The sequence below is a fragment of the Cygnus atratus genome, unplaced genomic scaffold, assembly GCF_013377495.2.
Source record: "Cygnus atratus isolate AKBS03 ecotype Queensland, Australia unplaced genomic scaffold, CAtr_DNAZoo_HiC_assembly HiC_scaffold_199, whole genome shotgun sequence".
Classification (NCBI taxonomy): Eukaryota; Metazoa; Chordata; class Aves; order Anseriformes; family Anatidae; genus Cygnus; species Cygnus atratus.
Genome location: NW_026109792.1, coordinates 1 through 25,000, shown reverse-complemented (window position 1 = coordinate 25,000; position 25,000 = coordinate 1). Strand labels below are relative to the sequence as shown.

Below are 25,000 nucleotides of genomic sequence, written 5' to 3'. Positions count from 1 at the left end.
TAGACCATTCCCTTCTCCCCCCAGAGAGAAGGGGCGCGGCCAAGCACGACGGCCGGAGGAGCCGCAGCCCTCGCGCCGTACCTTTGACTTGGTCATTTCATTAGACGCCAGGAAGATGACCACCTTCGCCGTGCTTTTGTCCAAGCTGGCAATGTTGTTCTTCACCACGGTTTCCATCGCCTTCAGGATGATGACGCGGTGAGGATAGGCCAGCTGCGAGGCACCAAGCGGCCGGTCAGCCCAGCGAGCACAGGCACCGCGGCTGCCCAGGGTGAGCCAAGTGCTGCGTGCCCCAGTGCTGCGCCTCTCGCACCCGGCAAGGGACTGACAAGTATTTTCCCAGCCAGCTTCACTCCATTTCTCATCCGCAACTGTGTGTTACCGCTGTTTCTTCACCTGCGCCACCCCAGCACCTCGCACCAGAGGCTGCAGCCACATGGTCCACCACTACCCGAGCCCAGATCCCCCCAGGTATCTCGCCCCGTGCGGGCAGAGCCAACACCCCCGAGCCCCCAGGACGCACCTTGTCATGCTGCCGCAGGTACTCGTCGCAGGAGTGGAGGATCTCCTCTGGCTCAGACTCCCCCAGGTAGCACAAAGCGTTGTAGATCTGCTCCTGGACCAGCGGGTCCTTATCTGTCGTGGCATCCATCAATGTCGTGGCAAGCCCTGAGCAAGACAGGCAAGCTGCAAAGTTTTGGCCTTCACCGAACGTCTCCTGGACATCACGAGCAGCAAAAGAAGAGCTGCAGCCCTGTGCGTTTTCTTCCATCCTCCCATTAGCCTCCCATTTAGCACCCTCCCACAGCTAAACTGAGCTTCACCAGACCTTTCGCTTCTCACCCCGTGAGCAAAACCCTCCCTTGTGGGCTCTCCACCCAAGACAACCCACCTTTAACGGGAAGCTTCCCCACACGACCTTCCCCTACACCCTGAGGGCTCATTCACTCTCATCTCCCACGCCAGGCACTAAACAAGAACCAAGATTTTACTGCAGACCCTGCAGACACTGCTGTGCTGCACCAGCCTCCAAGCAAGGTGAACTTGGCGGTAAGGTTTCTTGCTGGAGCGGGGAGGAGAAGGGATTTATCACACCGGAGGTTTCAGAACAAGGCTGGACAGCACCAGGCGCAGGCTCGGCATCGGCACTGCCTGGGTGCACCGAGCGCCTTGGGCTGACCCCAGGCAGGACCCACAACAGGCATGGGGACTGAATGCCACCACCAGCGAGGCCCTGCGAGGATGATCTGGCGCACCAGTGAGGAACCGCTAACGCCCAGAGCCCTCCCAAATACTCTCACCCCGATCACAGCCGCCAGGGAACGGGAGCGCAGACGAAGGCGGCCAGAGCTGCTCAGGGAACTACTGGGCAAGGAAATTGGTCCTGGCCCCCGAGCGTCGCATGGCTCCTGTGCAGGATGCCCTCGGTGGCACACGGGGCAGCCCAAGGCCTCGGTGTCCCCATTCAGAACGCTGCCCCAAAGGCCAATCTGGCACCGGGCGGAGGGAAAACCCACGACCCGGCTGCCCTGCTGACGGTGGCTTTGTATCGCTTTGCGACTACAGACCGGGGCTGCTCATTAGCACGCACCAGGCAGAGACTGTGCTCCAAGAGGCTAATTGTTATTATAGAGCAGGGCATTTCTCATTAGAGCCACTGTCATAATAAGGCTAATTAGTTTTAGAGCAGGCTGCCTACAAACGCTCTGCTTGGAGCCCGTCACAGCCCAGGCAGCCGTGGCTCTCACCGACGCCAGCCTTCTGCCGCCTCTGGACGGTGACCACTGCGAGGAGAGGTGCACAGACCCCTGCCCGCCCCGTGGCACCGGGTCCCACTGCCTGATGGCCCCCTTGTGCGTGGGGCGCCCGTGTCTGGAGCAGACGAGGGATCTCCCACCGGCAGGCACCCACGAGGCTGCCGGCCCAGCGGAGCTGCCGCTGCCGGGAAGCTCCGGGGGCTGCCACCAAGCGTGGCACCAGGAGGTCACCGCTGCCCCCGACACCTCGCCTGCGCTGGCGCTGCCATCAGGGCTTCCAGGCCTGGAGGAGCTGCTCGTGCTCACGCTGCCCCGTGCTGTCACACAACCCCCTGCAATCACACCCAGCCCGTACCCCAGCCGTGCCCTAATTCAAGGGAAAGCACAAACCCCCCACGTCGGGGGACGGCAGCGCCTGCCCCCAGCCTCGCAGGCACGTTAAAGCCGACGTGACCTGGTGCTGCTGCTGCTGAGGGTAATCCTGTTCCCAGTCCTTCCCCGTGGGTTAATTAAACCGGGAAATTCTTTATTGCATCAATAAAAGCGAGATTCATTTCAAAGCTGCCCGGGATTAATTTAGGAAACGCACGAGGCTTTACACCCGCTGGAACGTTTGAAGACCGCTCCAGCTCACGCAGTTTCCAGCGGAGACGAGGCTGAGAGCAGTTTCTAGGGCAGGGAATCGCCGTGCACAGAGCGGCTCCGTCCCGGCACCCGCGTCCCCGCGGGGCTCGGGCTGGGCCGGGGGCTTCGCCGCGGGCAGCGGGGGCAGAGCCGGGCGCCGGGGGGCCGGCGGGGGGCTCAGCCTCCCGGTGAGGCTCCCCGAGGGCCCGGAGCGGGGGGGACGGGCACGGGGCCGGCTCCCCAGGGTTGATGCCGCGCCGTACTCACGCTTGATGCGGGACTCCATCATGCTGCGCGTCCTCAGCTCGCCCAGCGGCCGCAGGCAGCTCGCGGCTCCCTCCGTGTCCACGCCGGCTCCCCCCGCGGGCCCTATGGCTACCGGCAGCCGCCCTCTCCGGCCCGGGGCGGGCCGCCCGCGGTCGGCAGCAGCCCGAGGGGCCGCGGGGCAGGCGGGCGGGCAGTCCCCGGCCCGGCCTCTGCTTCCGAAACGCGGCCGGGCGGCGCGGCCCCGTTGGCCATGGGCCCCGCCGCGTCCCGAGGGAGGCCGGGGCTCGGCTCCTCCGCGCCCTGCGAACGGGAGCGGGACGGGCGTCACTCGGCGGGGCGGGTATCGCGACAGCGGGACAGGCACCGGGATGAGCACCCCGCGACAGCGGGGCGGGTATCGCGACAGCGGGACGGGCACCGGGACGGACACCGGGACAGGAATCGCGACACCGGGACGGGCACCCCGCGAGCCCCCGGGACTCCTCCCCCACCCGACGCCGCTCCCCCCCGCGCCGGGACCGGGGGGACTGGGGGGACCGGGCCCCGCTGTGAGGTCCCGGGGGCTCGAGGGGCACCGGGACCGGCACCGGCACCGGCACCGGGACCGGGACCGGGACCGGGACCGGGACCGGGACCCCCCAGCCGCCTCCCCCCCACCCCCTTCCCCACCCCCAGCCCCCGATCCCCTGGGCGAGACCCCCCGAGGCTGCCCAGCCCCAGTCCCGGGACAGCGGAGCCGGGCTCGGCTCGGCTCCCCCCTACCCCGGCCCCCCCCCCGCTCACCGCCGCACCGGGCCCGGGTCGGGACCTGCCCGGGCCGCTCGGCCACCGGCGCCGCTTCCGGGTGCTTCGCCCCGCCCCCCTCGAGGCCCCGCCCCCTCCCGCCCCGCACGTGACGGCTGCGGTCGCGTGTGACCGGGGCGGTGCCGCGCACCTATAGGGGAGGACGAACCGCCCGGCCCCGCCCCCGTGGCGGTCACGCGGGCGGGGGGCGGGGACACGTGCGGGCGGGGCACGTGGCAGGGGTACGGGGGGACGAGGATCAGCCCCGGCCCCAAGGGAGCGGGCAGGAGGTGGGGGGGCACGGCGGGTCCGGGCCGGACACCTCTTTATTGACCTCTTTATTTCACGGGGGGGGCCCTGCCCAGCCCCAGCCGAGCTGCACGGGGTGCCCTGAACAAGGGGAGCCCAGCCGGCAGCGCCCCAACGCCCGCTCCCCAGCAGCAGGGGGCTGCAGTCCTGGGGCGCCCTGGGGGGCTGTGGTCCTGGGGGGTCCTGTCCGCATGGGGGGTCTGAGCACAGCGTCCCTGTCACTGCGACAGCGCCTCGTGCCGCTCCTGCGCCTCGTGCCGCTGCCACTGCTCCTCCTCCTCCCGGTCCAGGCGCTGCAGCTGCTGCTCCACCTCCTCGGGGATGCTCACCTCCAGCAGGTTCTCCATCCCCGGCCCGGGCTCGTCCCCGATCAGCACCTTTTCCAAAGGTCAGGGAGGTGCCGCAGCCTGCAGGACCCCCAGTGCCCTCCCCACAGCACCCCAGGACCGTCTGGCACCCCCAGGCAGGGGAGCGCCAGGTCCCCGTCCCCACCTGAATGAGCTTCTCGCAGGCAGCCAGCACGTCAGGCTCCCGCTCCCAGCGGTGCAGCTCCCGCAGGACCAGGTAGGTGCCCTTCTCCCTGACGGTGTGCCGGCCGGCCTTCGTGGCTGTGAGCTGCCAAGGAAACGAGGCCGCGGCGTGAGCAGGGAGCAGGCGCGGGGCTCTGCTGGGGGGCTGCTGCAGGAGGCAGCGTGCTGCAGCTTGACGCCTCCGTTCCACTCTCAGTAGAGCCCGCAGGCGGCTCCTGTCCTCAGCCCCGCGGTGACGGGCACCCACCAGCATGATGGCTTCCAGCAGCATCTTGCGGATGTCGGGTTCTTCCTCCCGCTGCTTGTCCGGCGGCAGGTACTGCAGGTCCACGGGCAGCCCTGGGCGAGAGGCAGCCTCAGGGGGTGCGCGGCCGGCAGCCCCCTGCTCCCAGCCCACCTCCTGCTCCGACCCCTGCTTACTTTCCATCTCATCCTCAGGGAACTCCTCGGGGCCCGCAAGAGGCAGGAGCAGGAAGGGCAGGATGTCGACCTCGTCGCCCAGCAGCCACTCGTGGTACTCTAGGAACAGCCGGGGCTCAGGGGCGGCCGCCAGCAGCCAGCGCAGGGCACCCAGCCCGGCCCCAGTGGGTCTGCCCCCGGCCAGCAGCTCAACCCCCCAGCAGGACAGGGGGAAAAGAACTTGTGGGCCAAGATACAGCTCAATAGGTGGAGGAAAGTAGGAAAAACTAAGCAATGAAATCACTCAGCAGCTCGCTGTCGCCCCCCCTAGTTTCATTGCTGAGCACGATGCCGCGGGTATGGGACATCTGTCTGGTCACCGGGGTCAACTGTCCCTGCTCTGTCCCACCGCGGCCTCCTCACTGCAGGGGCAGTGTGAGAAATGGAGCGGAGCTGGATGCTGTGTGGGCGCTGCTCAGCTGGACACGGGTGTGTTATAGCACTGCCTCGGTCACCAATCCACAGCGCAGCACCACGCGGCTGCTGTGCAGAACCACGGAGCGCTTTGGGTCTGAGGGCCCCTCACAGAGCACCCCGTCCAGCCCCAGCCATGGGCGGGGACATCTCCCACCCCCTCAGGCTGCCCAAAGCCCCGTCCGGCCCGACGTTAACACTGCCAGGGCTGGGGGCCCCCAGCTCCTCTGGGCAGCCAGGGCCAGGGCCTCACCATTCCCAGCACGGAGGATTTCTTCCCTGTGTCTACTCTAACCCCCCTCTTTTAGCTTAAAGCCATCCCCCCTGTCCTGTCACAGTCATAGGAAGGCCTGGGTTAGGAGGGACCTTAAAGACCATTTAATTCCACCCCCACCGCGGGCAGGGTGCCACCCCCTAGGTCACTCCCGTCCCCACAGCCCCACAAAGGGCCCCCCCGGCTCTCCTGCGGCCCCCTCGGGCACAGCAGCCCGCCGGGAGGTGCCCCCGGAGCCTTCTCCTGCCCAGGCCCAGCACCCCCAGCCCTCAGGCGGCCCCACGGCGGAGCTGCTCCAGCCCCGGGACCCCTCTGAGGGCTCCGTGTGCTGCAGCCGGGCTTTGCGGCTGCTCCTGAGGCCAGCGCGGTCCCTGCCTGCCCCCGGCTCGCGGCAGACGGGAGCCGCAGGCCGTGGCAGCGCCGGGCCCGTGGCAGCGCCGGGCCGGGCGCCCTCACCGTGCTCGAAGCAGCAGTTCCGGAGCGCGCCCACGATGCCCCGCCGGTGGCCGGCCGAGTCCCGGTACCGCGTGAAGGGCAGCAGCCGCTGCACCGAGCACCTGCGGGGGCGCGGGGTCAGCGAGCGCCGGGCACCGCCGAGCCCCGGCCGCCCCCCGCCGCCCCCCGCCGCACCGGGAGCGGTCCAGGAGGGCTCGGCGCCCCTCGGGCACCTGGCTGAGGTTGCAGAGCAGCGGCCCGAGCTCCGCCGGCGGCCGGGGCTCGCCCAGCGGCCGCAGCAGCGGCTCCAGCCCGCAGCCGCGCTCGCGGAGGCCTCGCAGCACCCGCCGCGCCCCGCCGGGCTCCCGGCACAGGTTGGCGAGCGCCCCGCAGGCCGGCCCGGCCGGCAGCAGGCCCAGCAGCGCGGGCAGCGCCGCCAGCAGCGGGCCGCGGGCCGCCGCCTCGGCCGCCACGTTCACCAGGCAGCGCCGCGCCGCGCCGCCCGCCGCCGGGCACGGCCCCGCCGCCAGCTCCAGCAGCGCCGCCAGCGCCGCGGGGTGCGCCGCCAGCAGCCGCCGGCCCTCGCCGGAGCCCGACAGCGACAGCGCCGCCGCCGCCGCCCCCGCCCGCGCCGCCGCCGCCGCCGGCCCCGTGCCCGCCGCCGGGCCCAGCAGCGCCGCCAGCTCCGACAGCGCCTCCGCCATGCCCGCACAAAATGGCGGCCGCGCAACCCCGGCAACCGCCGAGACGGGCGGGCCGCGCGGCCAATGAGGGGGCAGAGGGTGGGACCCGCGCGGCGGAAGAGCCAGTAGGCTGCGGAGGAGGCGGTGAGGGGGCGGGGCCGGCGGAGAGAGGGCGGCTGGGAGATGTAGTTCGGGACCCGCCGGGGCCCCGTGCGGCCACCGGGGGGGGAGCAGGGGAACCAACCGGGCCTCGGTGTCCCTGTGCGTCAGGATGCCGGGTCCCCACGGCTGCGATCGTGCCCCCCGTAGGCCGGGCGACCCCACGGGTCCTGGCCGTGGCTACTGCTGGTGGGCACGCGGCCACCGCGGTTCCTCCGCCCAGCACCGTGCTGGGGTGCTCCAGCTGCCCCCAGCTCACCGGCATCCCCCTGCCCGCATCGTCCCGCATCGCCTCGGGGGCTGCTCCACCACCCAGATGCCTTTTGGCTCCAGTTCCCCTATTGCCACTTCATTCGGAGGGGGTGCTCCCGGCTGGGCATGGCTGGGAGGCCGTGTAAGTGACCGGGAAGGAAACCTCGCTCTGAGCAGCTGATCCCACCCCTGTCACATCTCTGCTCTCGAGCTTCCAATTTCCCAGAGAAAACCACAAACGCGAGAGGAGACAAACACCCTTCAGTCACTCCTGGCACCACGCTGAGCAGACGTGCCCGGGGCTGTCGCACGGCCGTTCGGGAGCACAGGGTGCTGGCGACGCAGCAGCCCTGGGCATGGTGTCGGTGACGCAGCCCCCCCAGGCACGGTGCTGGCCACACAGCGCGCCCAGACATGGTGCCAACCATACAGCACCCCCAGCCACAGTGTCACACCCCACCTCTCCGCGGCACAGCATCCCAGGAAGGTGTGGGGTGGCAGCAGCGGGTGTCCGGCAGCAGCAAAATGCTGTAGGCTCCCAGAGCGCTGCTGGGAGGGTGCTAAAGCAGCAATCACTTTTTTTTTTTTTTCCCCAGTTAGCAGGATCCGGTAACTCCGAGTTCACGCTGCTCTCTGAAGGGTGCGGGGTGGTGCAGCGGGTTCAGCTGGACAGAGGTAGTTTTCCTCGTAGTACCTCCTGTGGCACCGTGTTTTGCATTTGTGGCCTAACGACTGCTGATAACGCACCGGCGCGTTGGACTGAGCACGGCTCGCGGTCAAGGACTTCCCCGGTTCTCAGGCTGCCCCCGCAGCCGTCAGGGTGCATGAGGGCCAGGACAGCCGGCCCCAAGTGACCAAAAGGATATGTCGTACCGCTCGGTGTCATGCTCAGCATGAAAATGGGGGACAGGAGGAACCGGGGAGATGTTTGGGGCGATGGTGTTTGCCAAGTGACGGTTACGTGCGACGAGCCCTGCTGTCCTGCAGACGGCTGAACAACGCCTGCCTGCCGAAGGGAGGCAGTGAGCGGCTGCTTTGCTGGAGCGCACAGCTTGCTTCACCTCCTGCTCTGTCCTCAGCCCAACGCCTGTTTTTTTTCCCGCTGTTACCCACCCAATTTGCTCCCCATCCCACGGAGGGGCAGAGCGAGCAGCTGCGTGCACTGGGAACCACAACTGATTATCAACAACCCCCCGGACTTTTCGGTCCTGCGGTGACTGTACAGGTGCTATAGGGGGGTAAGAACTGCGGTAACGTTATAGGAGCGCAGGGAGCACAACGTGGGAACCTGCAGCGCAGGCAGCCTGACGGCAGTCCATCCAGCCTCCTGAGCACAGTCGTGGGAAAGCAAAGACGTGCTCAGGAAGAGGCGCCGGCTGGCAGCACAGCTGGGACCCACCAGGGCCGTGTGGGGACGGAGCGCCTGTGATCCTATGACAGGGGACGTGCGGCACTCTGGGGACAGCCACCAGCAGTCACCACAGCGCCAGGCAGCTCCCGAGGCTCGTCCCAGGGTCCCTGCAGGGCAAAGAGGCACCAGTGTCCTCAGGGAGCAGCAGCAGGGATGCGGGGAGAACCCACAGCCCCAGCAGCCCACCGTGGGACCGCGGCCGCCTGCATGTCCCCGTCCCCTGTGATGCCACCCCCACAGCAGGACAGGCTCCCCCCAGCGCGGAGGCCCTGAAGAAAAGGTGGTGAAACACAGAAAAACTTTATTGGTGTAATGATACATTGCTATGCTGTAAAGTCAGATTTCCCTGATGGGGTGAGACTGGGAAGGCAGCTGCAGCAGCGTGCGCAGAGGGGCGAACGATGGAAGAGGGGGGGACGGGGCCAAGTCCTGCACCCCCGCGGCAGGGGCCGTGCTGGGAGTCCATGGGCATGCAGGGAGGGGGTCCCGTGGCCGCCCCACAGCCAGCTCCCCCTCCTCACCTCCTGCCAGTTTTCCATCCTGAGCTGCGGTGGGAAGGGCGGGCAGCGCGCCTGGCCGCAGATGAAGGCAAACCACCCCGGGGCAGCAGCGGGGGCCGAGCGCCGGAGGAAGGACCGAGCTCTGGCTCAAAAACCAGCGCCCAGCGTCACAGCGAGGCCCCGCAGCTGCACGCTCAGCACGGTGCCCATCCCTGCCTGCCTCCCCGCTCCCACCGCCCCGCCAGCCCCTCGCTGTGCTCAGCTCCTGGGGCAGGGTGAGACGGCTTCCCCCTGCCAGACACCGGGGGTGGGCTGCGAGGCCCCCAAAATGCTGGGAGCCCCCGCAGGGCTGAGGGGCTGGGAGAAAAGGGGGCGGATGTGAGGCTGCAGAAGCGCGAGCAGGAGGCCGCAGCGTGCCGCTCCCGCCGCGTGCCCCAAGTACAAAAATAAACTCTGCGGCCCCAGCACCGAGGCCGCTGCCAGCACGGGGCTCTGGCCCTGCTCCAGCTCCACCACCACTAAAAGCCATCTGTGGTGTAAAACACAAACAGCCGAAACCATGAGAGGTGCGGGATGAGGCGGCCCAGTCCAGCTTTCACCCGCGGGGCGGCATCGTGGGAGCTGTCTGCAGGGCGCAGTCGCTCAGGACCAGCGCAGGAAGCTGGCACCTCCCAGCAAGGATTAAAAAACGAAAAACAAAACGCAGAAAAACGCTACGTGAGGGCAAGAGCAAAGCAAACCTCTTTGAAACGAATGGACGCTTCCTTGGGGAAGGAGCTGAGGACAGTTCACCGAGCTCTGCAGGAGGAGGCTCTGCCTGCCCCCTCCGCTGCTGCTGGTGCTGGGGACGGACGGCGCTCGCTGCATCACAATCAGTGAAGAAAAAAAGTGCTCGAGGAAAGTCCAGCCCGGCTTCAGAGCCACGAGGAGTTTGCAGGTCAGTGCAGCCAATGAGATCAGCGATAAAGTGCAGCAAAGCTTCTCGGAGCCCCGCACGGCTGTCCAGAGACCCCGAGGGGACGTCGGCCGGCAGCACCCGGAGCGAGGACGTGCCTTCGGCCAGGAAGCCGCAGCTGCTTTCAGTTCCTTGTGCTCCGAGGTGCCTGGGCACTCCAGTGTACGGTGGGCAGGGCGACGCTGCAGCGCGGGGCAGGGCGGGGAGCTGGGGGCCGCCGGGCGCGGGTGGGATGAGGCAGGGCCAGAGGCACCTTGGAGCAGCTCTGGGCACTCACATGCAGATAACTTGCAACCTGTGGGCGAGCACACGGCTGTTACTGCCCTGGACGGGAGCAGGGCAGGGTGCCGGGAGCAGCGCTGCCGCACCGCCGAGTGGTCCGCCCGGAGTGCCGGCCGCACGCACCTGTCCTCCTCGATGCTGCCGCTCTCGGCGTCGTGGCCATCCCTGCTCCCCTCCGTGTCCTCCTCCCCGAGATCCATATCCAGCTCGTTTCCAGCCTCCGGGCGTGTGTACGCGTACCCGCTGGAGAGAGAAGGGCAGCGTAACGTGAGCGCCCGGCCGGCGCCGCGCTCTGCAGCAGTGTGTCCGCAGGAGGGATCCCCGCTCCAGTCTCCAGCGGGCTCGGGTCCCTGCCGAGTCCTGCCTGCTGCCGGCAGGATCGCCTCCGCATCCAACCACAGCCCCCGGAGGGCGCAGGCTGCCGCCCCCGAGGTGTCGCTGCCCCCGAGCACACCCCTCCACAAGCAGCGGCCTGCTGAAGGGCCACCCCTTCCCCAGGGACCACGGCTCCCGGTCGGTGTCTCCAGCAGGCTCGGGCGGTGGCGTGGCTCCCGGGAGGCCGGGAGGAGCGGGCTGTGCTCGGCGGCACCGCCTGCTTGGTGTGCCAGGGCAGGCGGGGGGCAGCTCCCGAGCACTTATCGACTGCGTTCGGCTCGGGGGCCAGCGGGGGCCAAAGTTTCCTCCCCGGCAGGGACGCGGCGTGCAAACGGGCAAAGCGACTCGTTTAGGGTGACTTGGCTGGTGTCATGGGGCCTGACCTGATGGAACGACAGGTAAAAAAGACAATCCTCTTCAGCCTCTTGTTGTAAAAGAAGTAGTTGAAGGACCAGAGGCTCCCATCTTCTCCAAAGGGGTCTGAATCCAGGTCTGGGTTGTAGCTGCAACACCAAGCGGAGGCTGTGAGAAACGCTGTGCTGGACCCTGCTCCCAGAGCCAACCCCGTCCCAGCCCCCGGTGCGCATCTGAAGGATGGAAACTGGGAAGGGGGCAAGCCCAGAGCAGCCCCCAGGAGGGACAGGCGGGCAGGGAGCGGGGCGAGTTGGTGTCAGTAGGTCCAGGCTGCGCGCACAGCGCGGCACAGCCCAAGCTGCCCCCAGGCGGTGTTTGGAAGGAAGCCGGGGGGCAGCTCGGGGGGGCAGCTCGGGGGGGCAGCTCGGGGGGGCAGCTCGGGGGGGCAGCTCGGGGGGGCAGCTCGGGGGGGCAGCTCGCCGCCTGCAGCGCCCATTTCCAGGGCACAGGACGGGGATGGCAGCAGCAGCGCCCATCTGTGGTCACAGAGCAGGGAGCCAGAGGACAACGGTGGGCCCTGCTCTGGCCCTTTCGCACGGGTGGGCACACCGAAATGTCACCTTTTTATTGAAACCTTACTGCTCCTCTGCAGGCCACAGCGAGCAGGAAGGGGCCACGATCCGGGCCGCAGGGTGAAGGCCCGTCCCGTTACCTGTAGATGTCACACTCCGAAAGGCAGATCTCCTCATCCACAGCATCCCACAGGTGCGGCTTCAGGGCGTTGAAATCCTCACGAACTGCAGAGAAGAGGCTGCAGTTGACAGCATTCACCACCTAGACACAGAGCGGGGCTGTGAGAGGAGCAAGGACCCGCTGCCCGCCCTCCCCACGCCTGCGGTGCAGCCCCCAGCCCGCGCTCCCTGGGGCTCAGCTCCCCCTCTCCCGGCCACCCACAGGGGAGAAGAAAGGCGCCCGGAGGCGGCTGCGTGGATTCAGGGGCAGGAGCAGGAAGATGGGCAGCAGGGGAGCAACAGGGAGAGGCCAAACCCATCACAGGGCCCGCAGGACACAGGCTGTCCAGATCTCTCCCTGCTGAACGCCTCTCCCTTCCTCGAAGCCTCTCTGGACACAGGGTGAACCTGCGCGGGCAGAGAGGACGCCCCACGACCCTGCGAGGGATGGGGATGCTGCCGCGGAGCCCCAGGAGCATCACCGGGAGCGCAGCCCCCCAGGACCGGCCGCCCCCAGCTCCATGCTGCCCCCGCCCTGCCCGCGGCTCTGCCCCGCGGCTCTGCCCACGCACCCAGTTGAGGCTGGGCTCCCGGCTGAACTCGTGGCTCTTGGCAGCGCTGAAGTCGTAGTCGGGGCGGAAGGACTCGTTGAGCGTTGCTATCAGGTAGAAGAGGGTCTTGCGGCTGCACTTGTCGCTCAGGGGTCCCTCCTCGTCGCCACTCTGACTTTTGCTGAGCCTGAGGCACGGAACGGCGAGGTCAGCGGCGTCACCGGCACGGCGCGGCCCACGCCGACGAACCCCGACCCCTGCCCGCAGGCAGAGGCCCCGCCGCGGTCCCGCCGTACCTGCTGGGGCTGATCCCCGTGGTCTGCGGGGGCGACAGCGCCTCCAGCACGTGGGGCTGGCCCTCCTGGCAGAACTGCTTGAACATGTGCTTGTCGTCGCCGGCCATCTTGCAGGAGTAGCTCTCGATCCTGCGGGGACACCGCGCCGGGCGTGAGGGCGGCCCGGCCAGCCGCCCCGGGGGCACCGGGACAGGGCCTGCAGCAGCTACGGTCCGACGAAGGGCCCGAGGCGAGCCGGGAGCACGGGGGCAGGACGCTCCAGTCCCCACGAGCGGCGTTCCCCGCGCCATTTGGACTCGGCCCACGTAGGGGTGGGTGGGTGGAAGCGGAGGCGCGCGGCCCACGCGGGCACCAGCAGCTCCCACGTGCAGCCCCGCCTCACCGAGGGCACGGACAGCTCCCAGATGGGAGGCAGAAAGCGCGCCCGTCGCTGCGGTGCCCTGCCCAAAGCACGGCACCGAGAAAAGGGGTGGCGGGGGGGAGCCTGAGGAGGCGCCCTGCAGCCAGGACCCTGCAGCCAGGACCAGAAGTGCCCGTGGCTGGCCGAGACCCGGCTCCTGCCCGGCCGAAGGAGCTCTCGCTGCCGCCAGCCCCGACGCTACCGAGTGCGGCTGGGGAGCAGAGAAGCCCCAAGGAGCCCTCGGGTGGAGCCACAAAGCGCTGGTGGGTCCCACCGCCCAGCTTCAGCCCGAGGACAGGAGCTGGACAGAAAAGCTCAGGGTCCCCCACGCGGACCGGCCGTGCTGATCCAGCCCACGGTGCCCCAGCGAGGCTGGGGACAGGACAGCCCCGCCGGCCAGGCAGCCAAACACCGGGCCAGGCGTCGGTATCAGCATTAAATGAGAACTTCAAACAAAGTTCTTCCAGATTTTGAAGCCCCTCAGGCTGCTGGGTGACCCCTCCACCAGGCCACCACCTGCAGAAGCTCCCCAAAGCCCCGGACCAGGGTCGAGCGCGCCGCTCCCCGCCCTCCGCTCCAGGGGCTGGAACACCCGGCGGAGCCGTGCAGGGAGCGTCCCCTCGGGGAAGGGGCGGAAACCAAGGTGCGTGGGCACGACCTAATGGCCTTACTGCCGTCGTCGAGCTCTTCTGTACAGAAGTATCTTAACTGTTCCTCATTCCGTAATAACTGGACTCGCAACGACTCCCTGCCGGCGAGCCAGACTTTGAGCTGCAACGCCCCAGCGCTCGCCCCGCCGCGCCCACGCCTGGCGCGGTGCCTGCAGCCGGTGCCCCACAGGACTGCAGGGGGCTGGCGAGGAGCACGGGGCCGGATCCCTGCCCGCCCTCGCAGCCCCCAGAAGGAAGCGGCAACGGCGCTGTCGGAGTTCCTGCGCTGGAGCTCGGCCCCCGGGGGAAAGCCGGCGTTGGGCGGCACCCACCTGCCGATGATGTGAGCATCTCCGGTCTCCACCGTCAGCTGGGAGTTTATTGCTTCGAAACTTGAGTTCTCCAGCAGCTTCATTGTCTCTGCGTCCGGCTCGGCAGCGATTCCCCGTGCAGCAGCGGCAGCGACGTGTGCGTATCCTGCTGAGGAGAGGGACTGTCAGCCCGGGGAGCGGGAGCCCAAGCGCGGGACACGCAGCACGGCCGCGCCAGCAGCAGGCAGGGCGCAGTCTGGCAGCAGAACAGCTTGTAGGAGCGGGAGGAGCGGGCTGTGGCAGCCCTGACGGGCCCCGCTCTGCCCCTGCGTGCTGCTGCTATCGCCGCCCTGACGAAAACGACTGAGATTTTTCTCCCACCGCCGCTTCGGCTGCAGCACCACGGCGCCCACCTCGACCGCACCGGGGCCGAGCTCCCGTCACCCACAGCGGCGGCTCCGCACGCACCGGCGAGCCGCCAGGCTCCCCTTCTCACACGTGAAGGTCACCGGCCTGTTTGGGCCGGCCTGGATTTTCCCTCAAAGCGGTGCTGGGACGCGGCAGACGGACGCGGCGCTCGCAGAGGCTGGCGGGAGGAGAGCCACGATCCGGGTGCTGGTGCCCCGCGGGGCCGGGGCTGCCGGAGCGCTGCAGCTCCGCGGGGCCGGCGGAGCCCGGCTCCCCCAGCACGGGCCCCTCGCGGCGCCGGGCTGTAAGAGGAGAACTCGTAAACAGGCCGAGGGGCGGATGCCAGCCTCGGGGAAGCGGCGGCGCAGCTCCGGCCTCCCCCACCCGTGCTGACCTCACCTGAGGCCGCGCGCTGCGCTTGTGGTGTGACAGCACCGAGCGGGGCGGCCTGAGCCGTGCTGGCAAAGCTCCCCCGCTGCTGGGAAAATCGGCACACGGCTCCCCTCGGGCACTGCAGGCAGCGGAGGGAGGCCCAGCGACCCCCAGCCCCGAGTAGCGGCTGCGTAGCGGTTAATAGCCCCCGGGTGCGGGGATACAGGACCGGAGCGCAGCGTTCCCGGGGCAGCGTCGCGCCCCGACGTCCTCCCCAGCGCTCAGAGGCGGGCAGGCAGCGCCTGCAGCGCCCGCCTGGTGCCGGGGGCAGACGGAGCACAGCAACGAGCACAACCCAGACCCGTCGCTGCTCCAGGAACGGGCGCTCCTCCAAAACCATGAGCCGACGGCGCTTCGGGCACCGCCACCGCGGCTGAGCTCCACGGGATGCGGAGGGGGAACGGGCGGCGAGAGGCCGGACCGGGCAGAGGCCAGGCCTGCGCCCGAGGCAGGCAGCGGCTGGCTCTGCCAGCGGCAGGGGTTCTGCGGGATGGGATCCGAGCGAGGGGACCCACGCGGAGCTCCTGCCTGCCCTTTTGGAGGAGCTCTCGGGCACGGAGAATCTAGAGAGGCGAGCTCACGGGAGGGACTCTCAAGACCTCGGGTCAAAGCTCTCAGTTTCGTTCATCTCGGAAGGAAGCCGAGCGATTTGCCTGGGGGGCTGTGCCGCAGCCCTGAGCCTTTGGGTACGCCCGGCTCCCCCAGGAGCCCGCAGAGCACGGCGTGTGACAGCACGGGTGACATGTTGCGCGGTCGGGCCGCGGGGACAGCGATGAGGAAGTTGAGCAGAGCTCGCCTCCCCGCAGCTGCCGGCGAGGAGCTGCTCGCTTCGAGGACAGCCAGCACCAGCACCCGCCGAGGGGGAAGCTGAGCTCTGAGCCTCGAGCTGCCATGAACACAACGGGACAGACAACAGCCCCCGTCCCAGGGGTGACCCGGGGGCCCCACCGGCACCCGGGCGGCAGAATGCCAGCACCGTACCACGGGCTGCTGCAAAGAGCTCGTTCTTCCAGGGCAAAGCCTGATAAATCTGCCTGCACGGGCAGGCAAGGACCTGAGAGAAGGGCCAGACCCGGGGCTTTCTGCACGACGTCTGACGCTCTCCAAGCACAGAGGGCGCGCTGCAAGGACAGGCACTGCGCGGGGACGGGGCTTCGGCACCCCTCAGCAACCGCCCCGCACCACAAAGCGCCGGGGACGGGACCGACACGAAAGCCGTGGCACGAAGGCGGCGGTGCTCAGGCGGTGCTGGGGGCGCCCAGCAGCAGGAGGGGCCCTGCCGGGTGCTCGGCCACGTTTCTGCACGGCGCAGGAGCCGGCGGCTGCAGCGGGGGGGTTGCAGGGGCCGTGCTCGGCCGAGGGGAGCGGGGTGCCAAGCGGCAGGGACGGTGCCAGCCCCGCGGGGAGGGAGGAGGCAGGAGAAGGCCCCAGCAGCCGAGCCGAGCTAATTTTAAACCGGGCTTGATGGAAAGCAGAGGCTCGGTCGGGAGGTTCCAGGTGTCCCGGGGCTCGCGGCGCGTCCCGGGGCCGCCGGGGGCTACGTGGTGGAGACGTGCCCGTGCCGGTGCCCCCAAACCGGTGCCCCCATGTCAGAGCCGGGGAGCGGGACCCAACGGGGGGGGGGCGGCCCCAAGCACCGTGCCTGGGAGTAACGGAACCACTGGGGCTGGAAAAGCCCCCCAGCATCCCCCAGTCCCCCCAGCCCCTACCCCCAGTGCCCCCCCAAACCCCTACGACCCATCCCAACGCCTTTCTGACCCCAAATGTCTCCTCGTTTCCCCCCAGCACCCCCTGAGGCCGTTCCCCCCGCCGGCTACCGGTGACAAGAGGCCTCCCCCCGCCCCCCCCGGTGGCCGCCCTGAGCCCCCCCGCCCCGGGCCCTGCCCGCAGCCGTCCCGGCCTGCCCCGCGCGGACTACAGCTCCCACCATGCCCCGCGCCTCCGCGTCGCGTCCGGCCGCCGCACGGCGCCGCAGGGCGCGCCGGGAGATGTAGTCCCGGGGGGGCGCCGCGAGGGGAAGCGCTGGGAGCGGACTTACCGGCGCCTCCCGGTCTCGGTGCCGGCGGGGCCTTCTCGCGGCGGCGGCTCCTTCAGGCTCGGGGCGCCCGTAAGGGGAGGCGTCTCCGGGGAAAGCTCGAGGAGGGCCCGCGGGCCTCGGCCGCCGTCCGCCGTCTCGCGCCGGCCCGCCGGGCCCCCGCCCACCTCGACATGTCCCCGAGCGCTCGGGACGCAGCGAGCGGCTGAGCGAGACCTTCGCGACCCCGGGCGGGCGAACGAGCGAGCGAGCGCGCAGCCAGCGACCGACCGCCCGCCTCCCCCGGCACCGGACGACAACAAGCGGCCAGGCCCCGCCCGCCGCCGCCCGCCCCGAGCGGAGCCCGGCAGCTCTCCGCTCCCCATTGGAGGGCGGCCCTGCCCGTCACCGCGCAGCGCTCCTCCCATTCGCTGAGGGGAACGTCGGTCAGAGCCGCGCGCCCGCCCTCCGAGCGGACAGCGCCGGGCCCCTCCCGGAGCGGGGCGCTCCGAGTCCTGATTGGCTGCCGGGGACAAAGACGGGGGGAGCAGCTGCCAATCAGGGGCGGGGCGGGGCGGGGCTCACGGCACCGCCCGGGCGGGGGGGGGGTAGGGGGTGGGGGGGGCACCGGGAGGGGGGAGGGGGCGCCGGGGGCGGAACGGGGCGGAACGGGGCGGGGGGGGGCGCCGGGAACCGGGAGCGCGGATCCGGGCTGGGCGCTGCCAGGCGGCCCCGCAGCCCCCCCCCCGCCCGCAGCGCGGCGCTGCCCGGGGCCCCTCGGGGCCGCTCCGTCCCGTCCCGTCCCGTCCCCTCCCCTCCCACCGGGCACCGGGACCCCGGTCCGGTGCCGCGCCCCCCCCCCCGGCCCGCCCCGGCCCGCCCCGGCCCGGAACCCCGCTCGCGGTGCGCGTTTCCCCACCGGCGGGCGGCGGAAGTGCCGTGGCGGCGGCGGCGCAGGGAGGGAGGGAGGCGGCGGCGATGGCTCTGCCCGGTGCCCCCGCCCCGGCCCCGGCCGCGGCCCCCGCGCTGCCGCCGCCGCCCACGGTGCTGATGTCGGTGCGCGTGGCCCTGGAGCAGCCGCCCCGCCGCCCGCCGCCGCCCGCCGCCCTGCTCCGCCTGCAGCTCAGCCTGGAGCCCGCGCCCGCCGGGCAGCGCCGCTTCCGCCTCGGCCTGCGGCAGGCGGAGGAGGCCGGCGGCGCGGTGAGACCCGGGGGGACGGGGGGGACGGGACGGGACGGCACGGGGGGGCGGCGGCTGGGGGGGGGGGCCCGGTGCCTGGTTTCCCGGTTCCTCGGTTCCCCGATCCCTGGTGCCCGGTTCCCTGGTGCCCGGTTCCCGGAGCCCAGTTCCTGGTTCCCGATTCCCCGGTGCCCGGTCCGCGCGGGGCTGCGGGGAGGCGGCAGCGGGCGGAGCCCCCGCTGTGCCCCCCGGGGGCGGTGCGGGGCCGGTGACCCCGGTGCCCCTCACAGGCACCGTGCCCGGCCGGTTCCCCGGTGCCCAGTGGCGTGCTTGGGCCTCGTTCCCCATGGGCCTCGTTCCCGGTGCAGCACCGAGCACGGCTGCAGGCTCTCGGTGGCTCTCGGTGGGGCCGGGGGTCGCTCGCCACGGACCGGTCCCGGAGCCTTGGGGCTGCCAAACGGCCCCGGTGACCCCCCCCGCCCCTCACCGGGAGCAGGGGCAGAGGCGAGGAGGTGGCGGAGCCCCCGGTAAACGCGTGCCGGTGCCGGCGCAGCTCTCCAAAGGGGTCTCGGGGAGCTGCAGGTGCCTCCAGCTCGGCCCCTCTCAGCCCCCCACGCTCCACCTGAGGATGACCGGAGGCGCTTGGCCTCGCACCGGCCGTTCTTGGCCTGTTTGGGGCCGTTCCTGTGGCACGCGGGGCCGGGGCTGCTCCCCAGGGACCCCAGGGGCAGGGCTGAGACGCTGCAAGCGGGGCGTGAGGGGGGGTCCCACAGCCCACGGGGGAACCGGGCCCGGTGCTGTTTGCCCCGCGGCTCGGGGACGCCTCCTGCCCCCGGGGTGTTGGTGCTGTGGGTGCAGGCATCGGCTGCCAAAACAGGCGTTCGGCCTGAAATAGGGAGCCAAAATAGCAGTGGCCAACCCGGACCCTCACGAGTCTCATTTTAATAAAATAGAGAGGGAAAGAATGGATCCAAACAGTTCGGAGCTGTTCACGTGCTCAGCTCAAAACCGTTTGCGTGCCCAAAGCTGCTTTGTGAATTTTTCCTTCTCTATCAGCCCTCCCACGAGGGTGCCAGCTCTGAGAGCAAAGCAAAGCCGGGTGCTGTCTCGCTTTGGGAGCTGTGATCGTGGGTCAGGCTGTCGATGTGAAGCCCAAATTCAGGCGGACGGGCGAAACGATGCTGTGCTGGCAGAGCCGTGACCCGGGACGATAACGCGTTTCTTTATGATCGCTGTCCCTCTCAGGCAAACAGCACTTTGCTCCAACTTTCTCGCTGGGCAGGGAGACGTCGGCTTTCTCCTTCGTTTCCCTCCCTTGTAATGCCGGTGATGGGACGGGGCAGTGGCTGGGGGCTCAGCAGGAAGCCGGGCTGGGACCAGGGGAAAGGAAACCAGCGGCGGTTTCGCCGCCTTCCTCCCAGCGCCGTGGCGGTGCGGCTCCGGTGCTGCGCAGGGCGGGCGGCGCTCGCCGGCTTCCTGCTCGCCATGGTGCCGGGGGGCTGCACGGCACCCGGCGGCTGCTCCCGAGGTGCTCCCACCTCGTCAGAGCCGAGAGCGACCCCCGAGCTCGGAACTGGGCCGGGTTGCGTGAGGATGGGGTCTCCTGGCCGGGGGCACGCTGCCGGTGCCCGTCGGGAGCGGGCAGCGCAGAGCTGTGCGTGGAGGCGCTGCCCCCGGGTTTGTGCCGGGGAAGGAATCGCCCCCCGGGAGCCCCGGTCTGAGGGCAGGGTCACAGGGCGCGGGGCTGCTTTGGGAGCCGGGGACAGGGCCTCGTGCAGGGTCGGCATTCGGGGCTCGTGCCGGTGAGGGGAGGGACGTCCCCGCGTCCCCTGTGCCGTGCCGTAGGGGTTGTCCCCGCACCGGGCGCATCGCTCGCACGCGGCGTGCCTTCCTCCTGCCGTGACCCCCCCGCCGTTCTGCTCCCCCCAGAGCATCGCCGAGTACGACCTCAAGGACATTTCCTACACGGTGAAGAGCCCCACGTGCCACGAGCTGGTGGTCTTCGGCTCCCTGGACGAGCCGATGGTGTTCAACTTCGAGGAGGAGCGGGAGGCGCAGAAGTGGTGGACGATCGTCAGCAGCTCCCTGCGGGAGGTGCAGAAAGGTCGGTGCCAGGTCCCCGGGGGGGGGACGGCCCCGCGGCGATCGTGTGCGCCGAGTGCTCCGTTCCTGGCGCCTGGCCTGGGGCGGCCGGCGTGACCCGCACGGAGCGGGCCGAGGGGCACAGTTTTAGTAATTGTTATTTTAATATTGTTCCAAATAATTTGGGTGCGCGTCCCACCAGCTGCTTCGGGGAGCGGCGCCATGCTCCCAGGGAGGCTGGAACCCTCTGCGGGACCTCTGAGGGGCTCCGTAGGCTCCGAGCGCAGAAGCACGCCGTGTTTGGAGCCTTTCCCAAGGGCCGCTTGCCCTGGAGCCCCAAGGAACTCTGAGGGCCCCGTTGTGGTGTGGCTGCGCGTTGTGGAGCACCCGGGGGGCAAGGAGCCCACAGGAGGCAGGGTGCTGCGGGCCCCGAGGCGGCAGCGGGGGTGGGAGGGAAGCTGCTCGCTGGGAGGCAGAGGAGAGCAGCCCCGGCGGGGCTGGGGGGCGCAGAGCCTCCTCCCCTCCATCAGGGCAGCCCCGCGCCCTCAGGAGAGCAGCAGCCATGTGCTCACAGGGACAGCGGGCTGCCCGCTGCTGCCTGACCTCCGTGAGCCCTTGGGATGGGGTGAGGGGGTTAGGGTCAGCTCTGCCTTTGCCCCAAGCTGCCTTGCGCAGCCCGGGGCTCCCCGCGGAGCTGCATGGGGACGGCCGTGGGTGACGGTCACCGCTCGGGGCAGCGGCGCTGCCCTGCCCTGGTGCACAGGATCCCAGAATCACCGAGGCTGGAAGAGACCTCCAAGATCACCCAGTCCAACCTCTGACCTAACCCTAACAAGTCCCCCACTAAACCACATCACTAAGCTCTGCATCCAAACGTCTCTTAAAGACCTCCAGGGATGGTGACTCAGCCACTTCCCTGGGCAGCCCATCCCAATGCCTAACAGTCCTTTCGGTAAAGAAGTTCTTCCCAATACCCATCCTAAACCTCCCCTGGCGCAACCTGAGCCCATTCCCCTCGTCCTGTCACCAGGCACGTGGGAGCACAGACCAACCCCCAGCTCGCTGCAGCCTCCTGTCAGGTACCTGTACCAATGCCTCCCTGCTCTTCCTCCAGCCTCTGACAGCAGCAGCACGCTGGCGTCCCAGGCCTCGTCCCTGCCCGCGGCGGCCGGAGGCAGCTCTGCAGATCGGGACCCGGAGGAAGCTTTGTTCTCGGAGCTCTCCAGGAAAGGTATTTGAGGGGCGAGGTTTCTTGGCTCCTGACGCGTGCCGGGAGTTGCCGCAGGAGACGAGGGCTCCTCTCCAGGTCCAGCCGCTCCCCGGTCTGGGCCGACAGTTTTGGGTGCAGTCCGAGTCCTGTGGGACGGAGTTCTCTGCGGGGCAGGGGTGGGGGCCGCGCATCCCGGCTCTCCAGGGGTTTCAGAAACGCCCCGTGGGGCTCCCACCCGCGGCTCTCTGGCCACGCGCTGCAGGGCGCTGCTCGGCTGCTCCTCCTGCCCCCTCAGCCCACCGGCTGCCCGGCGGGCATCGCGCATCCTAGGAGCCTTTGCAGAGCTCCTGCTGCTCACCGGTGCTGTCTGGGTCCGGCCCTGGTCAGCTCCCTGGTGCTGTTTTGGGCTGGACGCGAGGCTGCGCCGCGCGGTGCCGCTGCTGCAGGGCTCTCCCTCCCGCCCCTGCAGAGGACCTGGCGCTCCAGCTGGCGCAGGCGATCGAGGACGGCGACGAGGAGGCGGCCGCGCAGTGCGCCGTGGCCCTGGCTCGCCAGCAGGCCACCCTCAGCATCCTCCTGAAGGAGTCCAACTACCCCGCGGACGACATCAGGTGAGCCCCGCTGGCCGTGGCGCTCCTGGTGCCAGCGTGCGGACACTTTGTGCTCCTCCGTGTCCCCTCCCGGGCCCTGTGGTGACGAGGCAAGGGGCGACGGTTCTGAACCGAAAGAGGGCAGATTTAGATTGGGTGTAAGGAAGAAATTCTTCGTCATGAGGGTGGCGAGGCACTGGAGCAGGCTGCCCAGAGAAGTTGTGGTTGCCCCATCCCTGGAGGTGTTCATGTGGGCTGGATGGGCCGTGGGCATCCCACTCCAGTGGGAGGTGTGCCTGGGTCAGACTGGTCAGACTGGGTGACCCGTAAGGTCCCAGACCGTTTGTGAGCTGCCCCAGGGGGAGCTGTGCTCGCCTGGATTAACAAATTACGGGTGGGGAGGCGCGGGAATACAGAGCGTGGGGAGCTGTCCTTGCCCCACAAAGTGGGGCCGGCAGGGAAGCCAGCGCCCGGGGGCATGCGTAGGGACAGGCTGCGGTCACTGCCGGCTCGGGCAGGGCCGGCGGCGTCGGGCAGCTCGGGGCTGTTAGGAAAAGGCGAGGGGGCGAAGGGCAGACCCCTGCCCGTGTCGGATACGGGACGGGGCGGTGATCAGGCACAGAACAGCCTTTGCAGGGGGACGGGTGGAAAGATTAGGGCTCTGGTGAGAGGGAGGCTGCAGGGAGGAGGTGAGTGGTGCAGAGAAAGGAAATGTTTGTTCACGCGTCCGGGAGCAGATAAACTGAGAGGCCGAGTGAACTTAGGAAGCACCAGATTTAAAAGCAGGTGGAAGGAAAGATTTTTTTCACACCGTTTCTAAGCGCACGGTGGAAACGGTTGGCACAGCTGTTTGGAGGCAACAAAAAGAAATATGTTGATGTAGAGACTGAACGGAATCAGGGGAAAACAAGTCCCACGTGCCTGTTAAACACGAGGTGCAGCCGCCAGCACACGCGTGGCAGGGTGCTCCAGTTCCTGCGGCGCGCTGCGCGTGGCTGAAACGCCGGCACCGGGCACCGCGTCGGGGCTGCGGGGGGCTCGGAGCCGTCGGGTGTCCCAGCCCCAAGCCGGGCGGGCGTCCTCTAACGGCACCGTCATCTCTGCTCCAGCATGAACGTCGGCGTGGAGGATGCGACATCTTCTGCCAGCATCGTCCTCAAGGTCCAGGCTCACACTACAATAGCGACACTCAAGCAGCAGGTACGGAGCCGCGCGGAGCCGTCGCCTCGCCAGCTGGGCACGGGGCAGGGTCTCGGGGTGCTGAGCCCCAGGAAGGGCCCTGGAGCCCCAGGGTCAGGGCAGCCCCTTTTCTAAACGCTTGCGCCTGGTGTGCCAGAGCTGGGCTTCCCGCCTGCTCCTCACCCTTTGTGGAGCTGGTTCTTCACCGGTTCTCCTGCCGGCCGATGCGTGATGGTGTGGTACCAGCCCCTGCCGAGCCCCACAGCGGGGTGGGAAGCTCCTGGGAAGTGTGCTGGGGATGCGGTGGGCTTACCTCTGAGCTTCTCCCGCCGCCCAGGTGTTCCAGGATTACGGGTTCCACCCCCTGGTTCAGCGGTGGATCATCGGGCAGTGCCTGTGCGTGGATGAACGGACAGTTTCCTCGTACGGCATTCGCAGGGATGGGGACACGGCCTTTCTGTACCTGCTCTCGGCGAAGAGGGCCGAGCTCACCCAGCAGCGCTACGAGGAGGACCAGGCACAGCTCCTGCTCAACTCCATCGCCTCGCTCAGTGACAGCGCCGGTGCCGGGGAGCAGCGCAAATACAACACCCTGCCCAGCATGTCCCCCAAGAAAGGTCCGGTTGCTGCGCCCGTCCCTTCGGCTGGCAGGCGGAGGGGACAGCCCAGATCCTGCCCGGATCCTGCCCAAATCCTCCCCGCCTTCACGCGGCGTGTGGTCTGCTGGTGCCAGACCGTGTGGGAGGGAGGGTTTGGGGCGCTGCTGTTGCCTCTGCTCCTGTGTGGGTGAGGACACGTGCGGCCCCGAATGGGGTGTTTGGAGTTCTCCTGGCCCTGGGCCCTCGCTCAGACCTTGCCGTGCAGGTGCTGAGTGGCTGAGCGGCCCCTTTGGTGCTGAGCAGAGCCGGGCTCTGGGTGCTGATCCCCTCGGCCTCAGGAGCGCACCGCTTGTCCGCGCTCTCTGTGCCGAGCTCATCCAGGAGGGCTCTGTCCCGGTTCAGCCGTGCCTGGCTGCTGCCCCGTCTCCGTGCCACGGTCGTAACGCGCCGGTGTCCCCGTTTCTCCTGCAGCGTGGGGGAATGACCCCAGCAGGAAGATGGACATCAGTGAAATCAGCCAGCACCTGGACATGATGCAGATCGGCGACCTTGTCAGTAACCAGCCACCGTCGGCTTCCGCTGCCGCCTCCCTGCCCTCGCCGGTGCAGGTGGGTGGCCCTGCGCCCCCCGGGCCCTCCTTCCCCCTGCACGCTGTTCTGGGTGCCGCTGGCTGAGGGTGGCCTCTTCCCCAGGCCTTGTTCCCCTCTCCCTTCCAACGCGCTTTTCCCAGCTCCTTCACCACCTCCACGTTCTCCGCAGGCGGGCTGGTCGTGCCCCAAGTGCACCTTCATCAACAAGCCCACGCGGCCGGGCTGCGAGATGTGCAGCACAGACCGCCCGGACGACTACGTGGTCCCCTGCAGCTACAAGCCCGACGAAACAGAGCTGTGGAGGATCCAGCAGGAGCAGGAGGGGATCCTGCAGTACCAACAGGTACCGGGGCCCGGGGAGCAGCCGCTCTCCCTGTGCCCCTGCTGGGCAGGATCGGTCCCTGGCAGGGCTGGAAGGCGTCTCGTGGGCGAGCGGATCCTGCGTCGTGCTGGGAAGCGGGCACAAAACCGCGGGCGGCAGCAAAGAGGGGCTGCTGCAGCCCCTTCCTCGTCCCCCGGCGGGGCAGGCGGTGCCTGCCGCTGTGCGCGGGGCTCGACGACGTGCTGTGTTGTGAGCGTGGCGTGCTCTGGTGTCTGTTAGGGGTGGTCACTGCTGGCCCTGCTGCTGTGCTGCCACCTCACGGGGCTCTGACCGGTGTCACCAGCGCCTGTGGCCACCCAAGGCGTGGGTGGCAGCTTCGGGCAGGGCAGGGCAGGGTCCCAGGACGGTGACGCTGCGGGAAGCACGCAGCACGCGCTCTGGCTGTTCTTTCTCTTGCCTCCTCACGCAGCGAGGTGCGTGTCAGCCGCTGCACACAGGGAGCTGTCGGGCTGGGCTGCGCTGTCTCTGCTGGAAGTTGTTTCCTGCAGGCGTCGTAGAATCGCGCGTGGGGCTCTGGTGGGAGCCCCCTCCCCGTTGTGGGGCGCGCTGTGGGGCGTGGGGGCATCCGGCTCA

At 69.3% G+C, this 25,000-nt stretch overlaps 4 protein-coding genes across 6 annotated transcripts; 1 reads left to right on the top strand and 3 right to left on the bottom strand.

The window, feature by feature from the left end:
- Nucleotides 1–81: 81 nt before the first annotated feature.
- LOC126913683 (translation initiation factor IF-2-like) lies at nucleotides 82–3,933 on the bottom strand (the record flags this gene model as incomplete). Its single annotated transcript, XM_050716703.1, has 5 exons — nucleotides 3,814–3,933; nucleotides 3,432–3,582; nucleotides 2,649–2,948; nucleotides 524–669; nucleotides 82–213 (listed from the first exon to the last, which is right to left on the bottom strand). Coding segments are annotated over exons 1-5 (849 nt in total), but the record flags the coding sequence as incomplete, so codon positions are not given.
- On the bottom strand, nucleotides 3,740–6,556 carry HGH1 (HGH1 homolog). Its single transcript, XM_035570168.2, has 6 exons — nucleotides 6,048–6,556; nucleotides 5,874–5,974; nucleotides 4,691–4,789; nucleotides 4,518–4,609; nucleotides 4,233–4,355; nucleotides 3,740–4,117 (listed from the first exon to the last, which is right to left on the bottom strand). Exons 1-6 carry the CDS (start codon nucleotides 6,554–6,556, stop codon nucleotides 3,959–3,961), a joined length of 1,083 nt encoding a protein of 360 aa, XP_035426061.2. The 3' UTR covers nucleotides 3,740–3,958.
- A 2,081-nt stretch (nucleotides 6,557–8,637) lies between these two features.
- Nucleotides 8,638–16,975, bottom strand: MAF1 (MAF1 homolog, negative regulator of RNA polymerase III). 3 transcript variants are annotated; one of them, XM_035570120.2, is made up of 8 exons: nucleotides 16,641–16,975; nucleotides 13,784–13,931; nucleotides 12,402–12,530; nucleotides 12,127–12,292; nucleotides 11,536–11,657; nucleotides 10,853–10,972; nucleotides 10,218–10,337; nucleotides 8,638–10,107 (listed from the first exon to the last, which is right to left on the bottom strand). In XM_035570120.2, exons 2-8 carry the CDS (start codon nucleotides 13,864–13,866, stop codon nucleotides 10,086–10,088), a joined length of 762 nt encoding a protein of 253 aa, XP_035426013.1. In that variant the 5' UTR covers nucleotides 13,867–13,931; nucleotides 16,641–16,975; the 3' UTR covers nucleotides 8,638–10,085. The 3 variants fall into 3 exon arrangements, with proteins under 3 accessions (XP_035426013.1, XP_035426012.1, XP_035426011.1); XM_035570119.2 differs by having other exon boundaries at nucleotides 13,784–13,928; XM_035570118.2 differs by having other exon boundaries at nucleotides 12,127–12,530; nucleotides 13,784–13,928; nucleotides 16,641–16,939.
- Nucleotides 16,976–17,623: 648 nt separating this feature from the next.
- SHARPIN (SHANK associated RH domain interactor) lies at nucleotides 17,624–24,433 on the top strand (the record flags this gene model as incomplete). Its single annotated transcript, XM_050716702.1, has 8 exons — nucleotides 17,624–17,816; nucleotides 19,725–19,899; nucleotides 20,992–21,108; nucleotides 21,557–21,698; nucleotides 22,787–22,877; nucleotides 23,194–23,473; nucleotides 23,927–24,063; nucleotides 24,215–24,433. Coding segments are annotated over exons 1-8 (1,311 nt in total), but the record flags the coding sequence as incomplete, so codon positions are not given.
- Nucleotides 24,434–25,000: the final 567 nt, after the last annotated feature.